Raw genomic sequence first — 16,011 nt, forward strand, 5'->3', positions numbered from 1 at the left:
CATGTGTTTTTATTTTACCCCGTGACCAAATAGTTTGGTCCTCCCGTCTTTAGAGATAATCTCTCTAATTAACTCATTGACTGCCAAGCCTTTTTCTTGCTTTGTTCAAGTTCAAGTTCAAATGTATTTATAGCCTAGCACACGCAATGGTCTTTCAGTGCGCTTTACATTTTATACACAGGATACTATTTCAGTTTACCTTAATTACAGTAATATGAACAATTTAATATGAAACAAACAAACCAAAAAAATGTATGTAAATGAAATAAAATGAAAGAGGCTTAGAAAAAATGACATGAAATAAAAAAATAAACTCACAGCAATAAAACAACTCCCAAAAGTCACAGATTAATGAGGCAGTAGAAAATAATGTCGTTTTTATTTCATTTATTTTTAAAAACAGGCTAGGCCTAATATAGAGGCGAATCTGATAGGCCTGGGAACAGCATAATGGCTAAATGGACAGCTGACCATCTCCAGTAGATCTAAGAGACCTAGGCTACCAGGTTTATATTGAGCAAACTATCTGAAGTGATGTGCTCTCTTTTCTTTGTTTTGGCTGTCTAATGGACATTTTGGGGAAGCCAGTGATCGCATTGCAATAGTCAACCCTGCAGGATATGAAAGCATGGATGAGTTTCTCTCTGTTCTGCTTAGACACAAAATCACAGATCTTATGTGGTCCCCCTGTGTAGAGATCAAGCTTGAATAAGATTTTGAAATTTCTGTGGTGATAACTGGTTCTCATCACAAACACAGCTGCATTCGTTATTTAGGCTTGATTCAATTGGGTTGGATTGGTGATTGTCATTTTTAGTACAATTTTCAGCTCACTTTTTGAGCAACACACACTAGGGTAATAGGTAGGCTAAGCTGTGGAGTGAAAATGCGTTGCTGGCAATGTCCGCTAGATGGAGGTAGAAACTCTTTTGACATGCTCCGTCCCGTCGCTCCTTGGCAGATGACAGCTTACCTCACTGACCGGGCAGTGGCTGTGGAGGAGAGGCGCACCAACCAATCATATTTTGAATTTTACCTGATTTCACTGTGAAAAACGATGACTTGACGCCCATCAACGCTTCTCATGAGTAGACTACGTTAACAATACTGACAAAAAGCAGAAATACGTTGGTATCTGGTATCTCCTCACACCTTGAGTTTTCGTGGGGTTTGCGTGGGGAGGATGCGTCGCCAAGCGGGACCAACCAACCGTGATCTCCGGGACTGGAGAGGGTAGATGATTTTGATTCTTCTTCGCATATGAGACGAAGACCGTGAAAGATCCTCTAGTTTGCATCACTAAAAGACGATCGGTTTTGAGTTTAGGACAACACGAGCATTGGGTAGCCTAACGATGGAAGGCAAAAACATTTTTTTGTGCGGCGTTGTGGAAGGTAACCAATTTTCAGCATCCTTGATAAATATTAGATTATTGCATGGACTAACCGTTACTCTACTTTGAAAATGGCATAGCCTATCCGATGGGCATTCTCCCTATATATTCCGTATTTTTTTCTTTACGAAAACCGAATGTGTGTCAGTGTGCTGCCACTGTGTGTAACGTGTGTCTACACACGTGTGTGTAATGTGTGTCTCTGTGAGTGTGTTTGTGTGTATGTGTGTTTGTCTGTTATGTCTGATACATGGGGAAGGCTTAGGCTATTATCAGTTTGTCTGTTGGTATGTGATTTAAATAGCGCAGTCTATCTCTAAATGATGAGCATCACGTGCGTTGATGATGACCCTATACAGAGCGTGCATGAAATCCTATTCATAATAATTTCATGCTGCCCAATGCATATTTGGAGAAAGCGCATGCAGACAATAACGATGAAATCGACAGTAGCATCATGCATTGTGTGATGATTTAACGAAGTTGATTAAGTCATTGCATTCTTTCTTTGGGAATATCTCTCACACTGTTTCTCCGAGGTGGGTTGGTAAAATTATCAGTTTTTGTGGCTGCTGGCGTTTTCGTTGATGGCGTGCGCTCTCATAATGTCACCAGAGCACACAGTGACCCACTGTAAGTGTAAATGGCGTCAGATTGAAATAGATGTCTGGATGAAATAGCTTGCTGTTCTCCTGCAGGTCCAGTCATACAACAACCTCCCATCAACCCAATGGAAGAAGCACAACACTCACAGCATCACAGATCTGCAGTGTGTTTAACAGTGGGTGTAGGGTCTGTGCCCACGCAGTCCTCTTCCAACGCCAAACCCAGCATGGGCGGGCGAGAGATAACAGCCTATTTCCATCTGAACACAGAGTTTGGAGCATGTAGATAATCTTGAGCTACACAGCATCTTTGTCTTATCTCCGACTATAGCCGAATTGATCAGCCTATAATATTTGAACTCTTCACCGGTAGAGATGGCATCGTTCTGAGCTGAGGCCATCGTTGCTTGACCCTGGACTACTGGCTGGGTGCCATGACATTATTAACTGGAGTTACTGGAGTGCAACCTTCCGGAGTTTTATGTGCCAGGCATACACAGCATGGTTGTGTTTAGACCTAGCAGAATGAGAGGTGCATTATACATTGAGAGAATTACTGTTGTTGCCGAGTCTGTTTTTCTGGCTTCTGGTCTCACCATAGCCCAGTTATTTTGAAACAGACTAAATCCTCAGATCCAATACAATTTGAGGATAATTGAAGGGCCATGTGATAACAGGAAACATGACCGACTTTAATTCAGTAATTTTATGTAGTTCAACCTAATTATAAAACCAATATCAGGGCACATGTCAGAGACAGTTAGTGAGCGAAACGCACACACACACATGAGATATCACCACACACACACCCACACCCATGTTTTGTGTCGTCCCTAGACAGCGCTGCCTGCCTGGTTAATTGGCTCAGCTTAGGAGTTTCTTTCCCACTGACTCCAGATAAGAGTGGTTCTGTTCGGCAGCTCAGGGGACCGGTCGTGTCTGCCGTCCTGCTTCGGCAGCATTGCAATGGGGGTCATGCTCACACCCGCAGGCCAACTTGGGTTTACTCACAGTCAGAAGGGTTTCTGCCGCACTGCTTGCAGTCAGCTGTGCTTACAGTCAGTTGCAGTGTGTGTGTGTGTGTGTGTCACAATGGTAACAAGGAGGCTTTTCTCTGTTGGGGAGTAAAAGAAAGAGAAAATGTGTGTGAGTCTGTTGGTGTGTATGGTTAGGTGTTTTTTAATGTCAGTGTTATAATTAGCCATGACTCACACACAGTTCCCCCCCTGTGTCCCTCTGCCTGGCAGGTTTCTACGGGAGACCATGGTCCATGGAGCAGCGAAGAGTTCTCTTCCAGTGGTGAGCTCACTCAGCTGTGTGTGTATGTGTGTGTGTCTGCATGCACTTTTGCACTTGTGTCTGTGTGTGCATGCATGTGTGTGAGTGATAGGCCACTTTAAGGGATATACTACATCTTTGATATCTGCTGTCTATTTTGTTCATAATTATGATGAGTATTACTTGATCATTTGTCCAACACCTTGCAACTTGTTCTTTGTGTCAGGATGCAGAGATGGGGCCTGAACACGTACCTGTACGGCCCCAAAGACGACCTGAAGCACAGGCTTCTGTGGAGGGAGCTGTACACTGCAGAGGAGGAGGGTGAGGGAACCGGGAGCTGCTTTGGGCTGTGCTGAGGGAGGCAGACTGTGTGACTGTGTGTGTGTGTGTGTGTGTGTGTGTGTGTGTGTGTGTGTGTGTGTGTGTGTGTGCTTCTGACTGATGGGATCATGAAACTGTGTGTGTGTGCATGCGTGTGTGCTATGGATCAGATCATGGAGCTCTGGTGGGATCATGGATATGTATGTGTGTGTGTGTGTGTTGTGGGTGGTTGGGTTGGGGTCATGGAGGATTTGAGTGAGAAGATGCATGTTTCTAGTTTCTATTAATGCATTAACACATCCTAGGTCAAGCGCACAAACTGACAAAGAGCAGGGCAAACGCACATGAGGTCAGTCAAACACACACATGGACTCATACACCGAGCACAGGCCAGACATACACCCACGCCCACACAGACCTCTTTATCGAATTATTTCTTTTAATTTCTAAAGTTCGTTCCCATGTAATATATTTAGTCATGTTGAAACACATGAATGACCACTGATCCCATCCTCTTCCTCTTGTAGTCCAGGTGAAAACCCTCATCTCAGAGGCCGAGGCCAGGGGCTTGAGCTTTGTGTACGCACTCTCCCCTGGCCAAGACATCATCTTCTCCAGCTCCTGTGACCTCTCCCTGCTCAAGCGCAAACTCAAACAGGTCTACCACATCTCATGCTTATAGACTTGAATCCACTCTATGCTCTGTATACATTTTGCTTTCTGGACTAAGATGATAAGAGTTCACTCAGTTTAGAATAATTAGTGTTTGGTGACGAAGTAGGATGAAAGTAAACTCTCTGCATCGTTAACACATTCAGATCATCGCTTTCAGTTCCACTATTTGTCAACATTCTTTAAGCTTCTGGTAACATGCGTTCAGCATCTAAAGGGACCATCATTGCTGGAGGGTCTGTCATATTAGCACGCATGCTCCGTTGATGTTGCTAGCACCATGAGTAAGTGGAATCACACCTCCCACATCTCTTTTCCCTGTGACCAGGTGGCGGAGCTGGGGTGCAAGGCCTTCGCCGTCCTGTTTGACGACATCGATCACTCCATGTGCCAGGCGGACAAGGAAGCCTTCTCCTCATTCGCCCACGCCCAAGTCTCAGTGACCAATGAGATCTACAGCTTTCTGGGGGAGCCGCCCATCTTCCTCTTCTGCCCCACAGGTGGAGATCCTCAGACAATACTATACTATACTGCACTATATTACACTATACTATAATACTATACTATACTGCACTATATTACACCATGCTATATACCGGTAATACTATACTGCACTATATTACACTATACTATATAATACTATAATATACTGTACTATATTACACTATACTATATAATACTATACTACACTGTAATTGTGTCATTGCTATTTGATTTATATTTACTCAATCAAAACAACACAAGTGTAAATTTATTCATATTACCTGAGATACACAATTAAATAACATGACATTAATGTTTTTAAAAATGGAGATATAGCGTTTGGAACCAAACCTTACACTAGACTGCACTATATTACACCATATTACACAATACTACACTATACTGCACTACACTACACAAACTATGCTCGGCACTACTACTCAATACTACATTGTACTACACTATTTTACACAATGCTATTATGCACAATATTACAAAATTACTACTCAACTCCATCCATGGTTTTGACAGTATGAAGTATACAGTATTGTATATAGGTGTGCAAGAGGACTGAGGTTGCACTTACAATATTAACACTATAATACAATATAAAGTAACAGCTTGGTCATGTGATGACAGAAAGCCCTCTTATATGTAAGTTACAGCTAGAGGAATATGATGACTTCATGTCCACTTCCTGTCCTCTCCCTCTGCTCTGCGTGCTCTCACTGTGGCATTATGAGCAAGTGTAACAGTACAGTACAGCACAGCACCATGATGTTCAGCAGGATTATGAACTTACCTGCAGTGCAGTTATGCCACACTAGTGATCATACATGTGTCCTGGGGGAAATATGTGCGATTTATTGCCATGTTTTATCAGCTAGCTACAGGAGGTGGTGTTCTGTGCATTGCCTCTTAGGGTTATGTCCTTATTGAAATCTTGCTTAGATTGGGATTGTTGTGTATTCGCTCTCTCATGGAGGAGGCTGCATGGTGGTTCAGTGTTGTGTTTTGGGTTGTGTGCTCCTCTGTCTGGGACCTGCAGAGTACTGCGACTCCCTCTGCTCTCCCAGCGTGGCCAAGTCACCGTACCTCATCACCGTCGGGGAGGACCTGCTGCCTGGCATCTCCGTCATCTGGACAGGTCAGACACACACACACACACACAGACACACAGACACACACACACAGACACACACACACACACACGGTGTTCTTCACTATGTTCTAGTACTTCTTCTTAACTATGTTGAAGAACTTGTGTCCTTATTTGGTTAGTTGGAGGTCAAAAACATCAAAGACCTTGATGCTGTGACTCCCTTGATGCTGTGGCTGATATTTGTGCAAATCACAGCCATATCAGAAATAACTCAAATAGCTGGTTGTGGACCCCAGGGTCCAATTTATCAAGACACACCACATGTGATGTTTGTCCCAGATAACCACGGTGCGTTGTATGAGCTGAGGCATAAGCAGGTCAAACTGACACAGTTCTGTGTGAGTTCCACTCCTTGGGGCCCTTCTGAGAGATCGGAGGTCACTTACGTTTTCACCATGTCCTTAAGACACAGCTCACGAAACATACAGAGCATAGTACTCGTGATGTACTGAAATATTGATGTATAAAATGTCTTAATATGGTAATGTGCTAGTATACAGTCAATTGTAAAACATTGTTTAGCGGTGTAAAATATACAACAAAAATTATATAAATGTAATGTACCGGTAATAGACAGAAACATAACAATGTATAACAGAAAACATGATTTACCAAGAAGATGAAGAGAAAAGTAAAGAGAAGTACATGTAGTTTAAATCTACCTACAGTTGTAGATTCACAAATTACAAAATGTTATCATGATATGCATTTGTCTTCTTCATTCAAACCTTGTGGAAAATGTAATAAATTACTTTTGCATTCCACAAACAGGAAGTAAGGTCATTTCCCGTGAGCTGAGTGCTGATTCGCTGTCCGAAGTGCGTACAGTGCTGCAGCGCCCGCCTCTGCTATGGGACAATCTCCATGCCAACGATTATGACTCACGCCGCGTGTTCCTCGGGCCCTTCAAAGGCCGCCCCCCTGGTCTCCATGGACATCTGCATGGTCTCCTCCTCAACCCCAACTGCGAGTTTGAGGCCAACTATATTCCACTGCACACTCTGGGGAGCTGGCATCGCAGCGGCAGTGAGGACAAGAAGGGTAAGAGAGGAAACGAGAAAGGAGGAGAGGAGAGAAGAAAAGAGGAGAGGAGAGGAGAAGAATAGAGACGAGAAGAGTAGAGAGGAGAAGAATAGAGAGGAGAGGAGAAGAGAGGAGAAGAATAGAGAGGAGAAGAATAGAGAGGAGAGGAGAAGAGTGGAGAAGAGAGGAGAAGAGAGGAGAGGAGATGAGGAGATAGGAAAGGAGAGAGGAAGAGAGAAGAGTAGAGGAGGGGAAAGAAGAGGAACAGAGGATAGGAGTGGAGGTGTGAAGAGGAGTAAAGGTTGGTGATTAAAGAAAATGAAAGGAGAGGCAACTGGAAAAGAAGTATTGAACAGGTGAAGACAGAAATAGAAGAGGAGAGAAGAGGGATAAGATGATGGGAAACAGCGCTCACCTCTGCCCCATTAGACAGGCCTGTGGAAGAGAGATGGAGAGATGAGAAAATAGATAGCAAGAGAGAGCTGAAATTTTATGCCTCAGTTAGTAGCCATTTGACATGAAATACCCTAAGGCCAAAGGGCAGTTGGTTTCATTATAAAGCCTAAGTGACCATCCCTAAGTGACATGATAACATTAACATGTGTATTTTTCCTCGGGCTACTGGGCTGTCCTCTCAGTGATAAACACTCTCAGGCTCCAATTAGATCCAAGAAATGGATCCATTTCCACACTGTTGAGCCTTTGCTGTGCTCATTCTACTGTAGGTTAGGCATGTGTATGTGTTTATCAGGCATTATAATGACAACCCATTTTCCTCATTAGCACTCTGCTTCTGTGTGGACGATTGCTCATTTGACTGTGACTGTGACTGTGTTTGTCTGAGACCCCTGAGGCTGTTTCAGCACTCAAAGAGGTCACATGTACAAATGTTTTTGTCTTCCTTAATTAAGGATGGACCACACCATACCCTAGGCATGTGTACACGTACACACACACACACACACACACACACACAGGCTGTGTGTGAAATTGGTCTCTGCCAGCTGGTGTAACTGTGGTGTTTTGTGCAGATGATGCAGAGCAGTACTGCCCTGAGCGAGCTCTTGATACTGCACTACTCGACTGGATGGAGGAACTCAACCAGTCCCTGCTGCCTGGTAAGACCTGAGAGAGAGAGAGAGAGAGAGAGAGAGAGAGAGAGAGAGAGAGAGAGAGAGAGAGAGAGAGAGAGAGAGAGAGAGAGAGAGAGAGAGAGAGAGAGAGAGAGAGAGAGAGAGAGAGAGAGAGTTTGTATACATGTGGTTGCGGACTCAAAACTGTGATATTAAAGGAGAAATCTGGCCAATTTGTACATGGATCTTGATCACTACATGTCGCAGGGTACTGTTGATAGGGAAAAAAAAACGACCAAAATTGGTATATGTATAAGTATATATACTCTTTTGATCCTGTGAGGGAAATTTGGTCTCTGCATTTATCCCGATCCGTAAATTAGTGAAACACACTCAGCACACAGTGAACACACAGTGAGGTGAAGCACACACAGTGCAGTGAGCTGTCTGCAACAACAGTGGCGCTCGGGGAGCAGTGAGGGGTTAGGTGCCTTGCTCAAGGGCACTTCAGCCGTGCCTACTGGTCGGGGTTCGAACCGGCAACCCTTCCGGTTACATGTCTGAAGCGCTAACCAGTAGGCCACGGCTGGTGCTACCGACCTGGAGTAGCTGCAGCTATTGGCCAGTGCTCCCAATCAGCTATAATACTAGGTCTGGGGGCATCATCTAAACGTGCCTTTTTGCCTCTTAACAGACTCAAAATGTCATTAAAAGTTCTGTTGCACACCTACTGTAGCTGATGATGATGTTCCATAGAAATGATCATTCTCTCCTTCATGTTGTCTCTCTTTTTATCTTCTTGTTCCCTTCAACATCCTTTCATCTCTCTCCTTTGTTTTTCTCCCTCTCTTTGTCTCTCTCTTTTCTCCCTCTCGGCTTGCCCAGGTCGGCAGGTCCGATCGAATGACCACAAGTCTTCCAAAGCCTCCTCAAAGTCCCAGTCCTCTGAGAGCGCAACGGATGGCTCTAAAACGGCGGATCCAAAGCCCACCAAAACCTCCTCAGAGCCCCCCAAGAAGGAGGACACCACTGCCCACCTCAGCTCCTCAGGGGGCAAACAGGAGTCCCCCACCCCTGTCTACAGCAATGGAGATCAGGCCTCACGAGCTGACACCCAGGCCTCCACCAGGTCACTTGTGGAGAAACCCCAGGGGAGAGGGCTTGTCACTGGGAAGAACCCTCTAAGCGAGTCCCAGGTCAGGCTACTGGTGGGCCTGCACTACCTCCCCCATGAATACGGACCGGCGGCTAAGAGTTTGCTGCAGGACCTCACCTGGCTCAAGGCCAACTGCCAGTGCGTCAGTGCCAATGGCAACAAGAAGAAGGCGCTACCTCAAAAGGTCAGTCAGAGGTCACTAGAGGTCGTATGAAGTCATCCTGCTGCGTGGATGAGTGGATTGTGTCATATATTTCAAGAACACAAAAGTGTCTGGTGCATCTATCTGTCTTTTGGAGATCAAAGACTTCCACTGGGCTGCGGAGATAATTAGGGAGGGGTATTGACTTTGCTGTCAGTGCAGAACATTTCATCTCCTTGAGGCTTGGGGGAGATTTAATGGACTCGGGATCGGGTCTTTAGTTTGGCAAGACTTCAGTACACACTGCAGGCAATAAACCGCTCACCCTGCAGAAGCGCCAAGTCATCCTGTTTCTTGTCATGTCGAGCTAAATCATGTGGAATTATTAGGGGTGGAAGTCGTAGGCTTTCCGACCACATCATGCGGATACATAACAATTCAGTCTTAGCCTATAACTTACAACATGCTGTGAATGATATAGCACAGTTTCATACACTAACCTAAAATGGATGTGATCCATTCAAAACATTTCTGTGTTAGGGACATAAAAACTTCATGCAGACAGCAATTTGATTGTTAGGTTCAGGTGATAAAACTGTATTGTATGGCTGTTGTATTTATGTGTCATTCCTGCATTCCTTGGGCAAGTTTGGGATATATGATCTATTAAAGGCAGTAGCAGGTATTGTACACACAGTGCATAGTGTGCTATGTATATCGTTGAGCACCTTCACTCCATTTGAGTCTGCACCACTGAGCCTGACTCTTTCCATGGCCCCCAGGTGGAGGAGTGGCGCTCGCGAGCGGCACAGTTCCTGGCGTCGTGTGATCAGATGGCACTCTTGCACGAGGGTGTGGTGAACAGTGTGAACCGGGCGGTGCTCTACGACCTCTACCCATACGTGTGGGACCTGCGCAACACCCTGCTGGTGGCCAGGGCCTTCGTCAGCTGGCTCGGTGAGTGGAGAGATGCAGGAGGGGAGAACGAGAAGGAGAGATGGACAGAGAGAGGGACAGAGGGACAGAGAGAGAGAGAGAGAAAGAGAGAGAGAGACATTAGATTTTTGATTGAGTGGAAAATGAGCCCATCTTGTCTAGTCCATGTTCACTCCATTTAGCTCTCTTGATGCATCTCTAAAATCTACACTCTTTGGTACTCAGTCTGTTGTGTCTCCCCTTTCTTCTTCCCTCCCCCCATCCTTTCCCACCAGCTTCTCAGGTCCTCTTGACTTGCCTGTCTGGTGGGGGTGCATGTTATCTGATTCTTATTTGTTGTTCAGCCATCAAGAGTGAGAGTGCTGTAACACTGAGACAACACAAGCAGCTGATGGGGTGGTGGTGGTGATGAACTACCTGAAACTTGAGCTCTCCTCTCCTGTCAGACTCGGTTGCTCATGAGCTGTATTAACCTCTCCTCACCTCTCTTTATTCTGCCCCCCCCCCAGAGGGCCGCATCCTGAGTGACAGCTCCTCCTCAGGCTCCTGGAAGAACTGCTTCCACTGTGAGTGCCGCTGCAACATTTCTTCAGTGACTGTGAACAACTGTGTAAACAATTCAAACTGAGCCATTAATGAAATTGGGATTGATTTGTCTCTAGTGGAAAGACTTGCCAGAAACAGTGTTTAATTACAGATGACTCTCTAACACAGGCATTTTAAAGTGTCTCAGTCTCACTAATGTGCATTAGCCGTCACTAACTCATTCTCAATAGTGCAATAAATGAATCTCAATGAAATGGTCTTAAATTCAGCTGTGGAGCTGGTGTGGACCGTACTGTACAGTGGGTTGACAGAGGGGAGTTATGAGGTGGAAACAGAGTCAGACTGTGCTGTTCTCTCTCCTCTCAGGGTGCGGCACCACCAGCGGTTCCGAGCTCCTGGGTGTAGAGGCGGAACCGTGGGCCTTTAAGGGAGGCCTGTGTGGGGAGATGCAGGTAGGAACACACAACACACACATCACTTCGCCGGTTGTGCCTGCGTCTCTGCTCAAGGACTTCAAACTCCAAACAGTTTAAGCTAGGGAGGTGACTTTTTAAATTGGTCTCATTATTACTGAACAATTAATAGATATATACTATACTTATTTATGGTTAAACCATTTCCAATCAACAGGAAACAATAGAAGCTGTAACTTATGGATTACTACCTATTTTGCCAGTGATAATTAACAGCACATATGTCCATCACTGATAAAGTTTCAATGATGGATGTTGAATGGTTTCAGATAATGGTTCATTTCAGACCTCTACATTTGTTGTTTCTCTCCCTCTCTCTCTTTCTCTCTCTCTCTCTCCCTCAGTTGCTTCTCCCCATGGGTACCAGCACTGAGCTTTTCATCCATCCTCCTCCCCTGTTCCCCAGTGCACGGCTCTACAACATCCGCCCCTTCCACAATAAAGACAAGGTACACACCAAATTGAACAAACACACACACACACACACACACACACACACACACACACACACACACACACACACACACACACACACACACACACACACACACACAGTATATTTAAATACTTAAAAACAGTCATCCTGCATTGGCCCTTCCCCGACCTACACACACACACTCATTTGTTTGTCCTCCCATACAGAAAAAATATATATTGGTGTCAAAAATTTATTCTTGGGCCAATTTTGAATATTTACATATTGTGAAAATATATTTAAAGTATATTTTTTTGTGTATGGGGTCTCTGTAAAGCACATTGAATGACAATCATGTATGATTATGTGCTATACAAATAAGATTGAAATTGAAATGGACACACTAACTTTACAAAACCCCACACATACTGCATGACTAGTCAAATGCCTCGCTTCGAGAGTACAGTAACGTGCAAATGGGGGCAGAGTGTAGCAGTAATGGTGTGGTCCTCCCACCCTGCAGATGGAGCTGTACCGCATGGTGCGACAGCTGCAGCAGAGGTCGCAAGGCCCGCCGGACCTCAGTGTGATCCATCCCGACTTCTTTGGTGACCGGTAAAGACTCAAAACTTCAGTTTTCTATGATTCAGTTTCCTGAGTAACACAAAAATGTTTCCTCACACTTGCACACATAGCATATATCTAGTAATGTATAATATTTAAATTATCATTAGTACAGCAAAAAACAATCTTTTGAATTGTATTGATTCCTCTGACATTGGCATATGCCATGGGAATTGCTTGCATTGTATAATTATAGCTATCTATACTTGGCTCTGTGTGCATGTGCGTGTGTGTGTACTGTATGTCTCTGTGTGGGAGCGTGTGTGTGTGTGTGTGTGTGTGTGTGTGTGTGTGTGTTTAGGTGTTTGGGGGCAGCCCTGGCGTTGTGCCCGGAGTACAGCTTTGTCCTTGAGGATGAGCTGGGGGTGTGTGGGTGTGTACTGGGCATCCAGGACGTTCGCCACTTTGCCAAGCGCTGGCAGGCTAGCTGGCTGCCCGCCATGAGGGACAAGTACTCATCTCAGGCCCCGGGGAGCAGCGGGCACACCAGCACAAAGGTCAGAGGATCGGCCATACTGAAGGTGCTGCCACCATATGCTAGCATTAGCATGCTGACAAGTGTTTATAAGGCAGTGGAGAGCATGGGTGACTTTGACGTGCTTTGTAAACACAATGAAGGGAGCAGAGTTCAATCAATCTATATGCAAATTTCAGGGTGCTGACCAAATTTATGACAAAAAGATTCATTCTCTTTTATTAGTGCACATTTCACATGTGCTTTGTGTCCTGTAGGATTTTTGGCAACAGTTTAATGCTGCATTCCAGATAACTTGGAAGTCAGATATTGCCTAGTTGGAATATCCCAATATCCAAAGATTTCTGACATCCTACTGGGAAAAAGTACAATGGAATGCCACTCAAAGTTGGAGTTCCTACTTGTAAACTTGGGGAAAGTCTACTCCAACTTCAAAGTCGGAACTGAAGTCTGATGTCCGAGTTGTCTGGAACGCAGCAATAGTGCTGACCGTTTGTCCTCCATGTCTGTAGGAGACGCTGCAGTGCCTCCAGGAGGAGCAGCCGGACTACCCAGACTCTCTGCTCTACCACTTCCCCTCACAGCTGCGCCTGGACGCGCTGCCCGAGCTGGTGGATTGCAGCGTCAGCCGCAGCCTCCTCACGGCCCTCCTGACTGCACTCAAGGCCAACGGTCAGAGTGTGTGTCGGTGTGTGATGTGTGTGTCAATCAGGTCATAGGTTTCATTCCTAAAAATAACCTCTAGTTTGTGTGTGTGTGTGTGTGCTGCAGGTTCGAGGGGTGTGTTCTGTGAGGTGCAGCCCATGGACCAGCTGAGGATGGAGTTCCTGACCAAACTGGGCTTCTTGGAAATCCTACGAGTGGAGGCCAGCGCCAGGGAGGGCCTAGTGCTCGGACGCCTGCTTTAGGCACTGTGTCTGTGTCTGTCTGTGTGTGTGTGTGTGTGTGTGTGTGTGTGTGTGTGTGTGTGTGTGTGTGTGTGTGTGTGTGTGAGTGACTGTCAGGGAAGGGCCAATGCAGGGTGACTGTTCTAGTATTTAAATATACAGTGTGTGTGCTCAGCTGTGTGTGTGTGTGTGTCAAGATTGGACATAATGGTGGTATGGTGCTGATTTAGAGGTAGCTAATAAGGGTAAGTTTGCATGTGTGTCTATGTGTGTGTCAGGGTGTGTATGTGTGTTTGTCTGGGACCATGAACAGCCAGAGCACCTGCTGGGATATTTTTCGGACCATTCTCCTTAATGGCTTGAATGATTGTACAAGTTTTTTTTTTTTGAATGATTTTTTTTCTTAAATGTTTTTTTTCTTAACATAGCACACACACCAACACTAGCTCTTGTAAGAGAAGAGGAATAGAAATCTGATTGCGGGGAGTACAGAGGAAATCAGACAGATACAATCTGACAAATATGGCAATCACTGAGAATTCAGGCCCTAGCTAGATTGAAGAAAAAGTCAAAGATTTTGCACTGCATGCACATTAAATGTTCCAAAGAACACTAAATCATCTTGTAAGTGTAGTAGTTTTAATCACAAGGTGAAATGTCATGTCAGTCATTTTAAATTTTGAAACACATACCTAAGGTATGATCACTCAAGCACAATCAAAAGGGAGAACAATAACTAAAATGTGCGCTAAAATCTTAAGGAAAATAGGCACTAGAACTGCAAGGACGTTTTAGTATATGTACCAAAATCAGACTCCTCCTCTGAGATGCAGTCTACCATGGTGAAGATGTAGGTGTTGTAGTGAGAACATTCTCCCTAGCGCATTAGTCGTTGGCATGCAATGCTAATTCAGAAGTTGTTTTATGTGCACTGTAATGGTGACCGCTGCCATCAACTTCCCTATTCAGAGAAGCAGCTGAGATGCAACCTGTCTATGGACCGAGAGCAATGGGCCACTGCTCAAAGATAGTGACCACTGTTCATATCCATTGCTTAATTACTGTCTGTACCTGTACTGTATTGAAAGCGTTTTCTTCTTGATATGTAAGCATGTTTTTCTGTGGGAGTAGTTACTTGAATGCAGACATAGGCAAATAATTTCTTTCCTCTGAATCAATGTATATATTTTAAACAGAACCCTTCCACCAAGCTAACACCAGGCCGTCACACATAATATTTGAATTATTGCTTATATTAGATTGTTCATTTCAATTTAAAAGGAGAAATCTTATGCCCCCTTTCCCACAAGTTGACAAGGTTCCTTGGGATCTTAATGAAATGTCCTCTGTGACATGCTTTGGTGAAAATACAAGGATGAAGCACCCTTCCCAACACTGTCCAAGACTCACCACAATATGAATTCAACACAAAGTAAATTATTTAGTAAGCACAAACAAAGCATAATGTTGCAGAAAAAAAGAGATTAAATATTTCAATATATGACTTAGTAACCACACTTAGGTAAGAAAAAAAGTGAAGACTATAGTTGCTGTTTGTGGCACTTGGATTTATGCTGACATTTTGATCTGCTTTGCATAGGAACATTTCCATGTCCAAGCAGGCCTGTTTTGATGCTTCCTCACTAAGTGGTAGTTTGAAGGTGTCTGTAGGAAGGAGTTTTGTGAATCGTGAGAATTGCTTTAGGATGCCGTATTTGTGTGGTGTGACAAGTTCCAGGAGATAGATTGACTTTAAATCACAAAGGCCATACTAACAAACTCACATATGTCAGTGTCTGTCTAATATTTTTTCTTTAAAACAAAAGCATGTTTTAGTTTGTGGAATATATAATCAGTTTACAACTTGATTTTATTCCCCTTTAATAGATTTACATGAAATTATAAACTGTTCACAATTTTTTTATACTGTATGTTATGAACTTTGTGTTACAGAAAAAATAAAAATATTTTTTTTCTGTTTGCCGAGTTGTGAGAACTGTTGTTTTGAATATGTGATCTAAATGGGGTTACATCTTAGAGCAATCTTAAGGATGCCAGCTATAGAGTCTTTTCATCTTCTTATAATGATAGCTTTGGGAAGAACATCAAGTTAGATGACATGCACTATGATTTGTATTTGTAATTACATCTGTACTGTTGTTTCAAATAAAACTGAGAATGAATGTATAATTATGCACAGCTAGTCAGAGAGTAATGAGAGACCTGTGTCTGTGACAGTCTTAGGTCAAAACCCCATTTGCAACATCTGCTCCAGACCAAAGGTCTATGTTCTTTGACTTTAAACAATTATTTAAAAAGTTTTCCACTCAAATAGAATCCCTTA

At 44.1% G+C, this 16,011-nt stretch overlaps 1 protein-coding gene across 2 annotated transcripts; it reads left to right on the forward strand.

Annotated features, from left to right (window-relative positions):
• The first annotated feature begins 989 nt into the window (after positions 1–989).
• si:dkey-183c6.8 (protein O-GlcNAcase) lies at positions 990–15,878 on the forward strand. Of its 2 annotated transcripts, XM_042081552.1 has the most exons (18): positions 990–1,394; positions 3,246–3,297; positions 3,503–3,600; positions 4,128–4,258; positions 4,601–4,772; positions 5,804–5,902; positions 6,689–6,958; positions 7,972–8,058; positions 8,899–9,353; positions 10,094–10,268; positions 10,757–10,813; positions 11,160–11,245; positions 11,611–11,715; positions 12,205–12,296; positions 12,607–12,802; positions 13,293–13,452; positions 13,552–13,698; positions 13,731–15,878. In XM_042081552.1, exons 1-17 carry the CDS (start codon positions 1,355–1,357, stop codon positions 13,686–13,688), a joined length of 2,412 nt encoding a protein of 803 aa, XP_041937486.1. In that variant the 5' UTR covers positions 990–1,354; the 3' UTR covers positions 13,689–13,698; positions 13,731–15,878. The 2 variants fall into 2 exon arrangements, with proteins under 2 accessions (XP_041937486.1, XP_041937485.1); XM_042081551.1 differs by having other exon boundaries at positions 13,552–15,878.
• Positions 15,879–16,011: the final 133 nt, after the last annotated feature.

The sequence above is a fragment of the Alosa sapidissima genome, chromosome 23 (assembly GCF_018492685.1).
Source record: "Alosa sapidissima isolate fAloSap1 chromosome 23, fAloSap1.pri, whole genome shotgun sequence".
Lineage (NCBI taxonomy): Eukaryota > Metazoa > Chordata > Actinopteri > Clupeiformes > Clupeidae > Alosa > Alosa sapidissima.

Bases quoted from the DNA above. Each gene is read 5' to 3' on its own strand.
- si:dkey-183c6.8 (XM_042081551.1), top strand. From the start codon at position 1,355: ATGGAAGGCAAAAACATTTTTTTGTGCGGCGTTGTGGAAG. The intron at 6,959-7,971 runs GTAAGAGAGGAA...TGTTTTGTGCAG, and splicing joins CGGCAGTGAGGACAAGAAGG to ATGATGCAGAGCAGTACTGC. The intron at 9,354-10,093 runs GTCAGTCAGAGG...CATGGCCCCCAG, and splicing joins AGAAGGCGCTACCTCAAAAG to GTGGAGGAGTGGCGCTCGCG.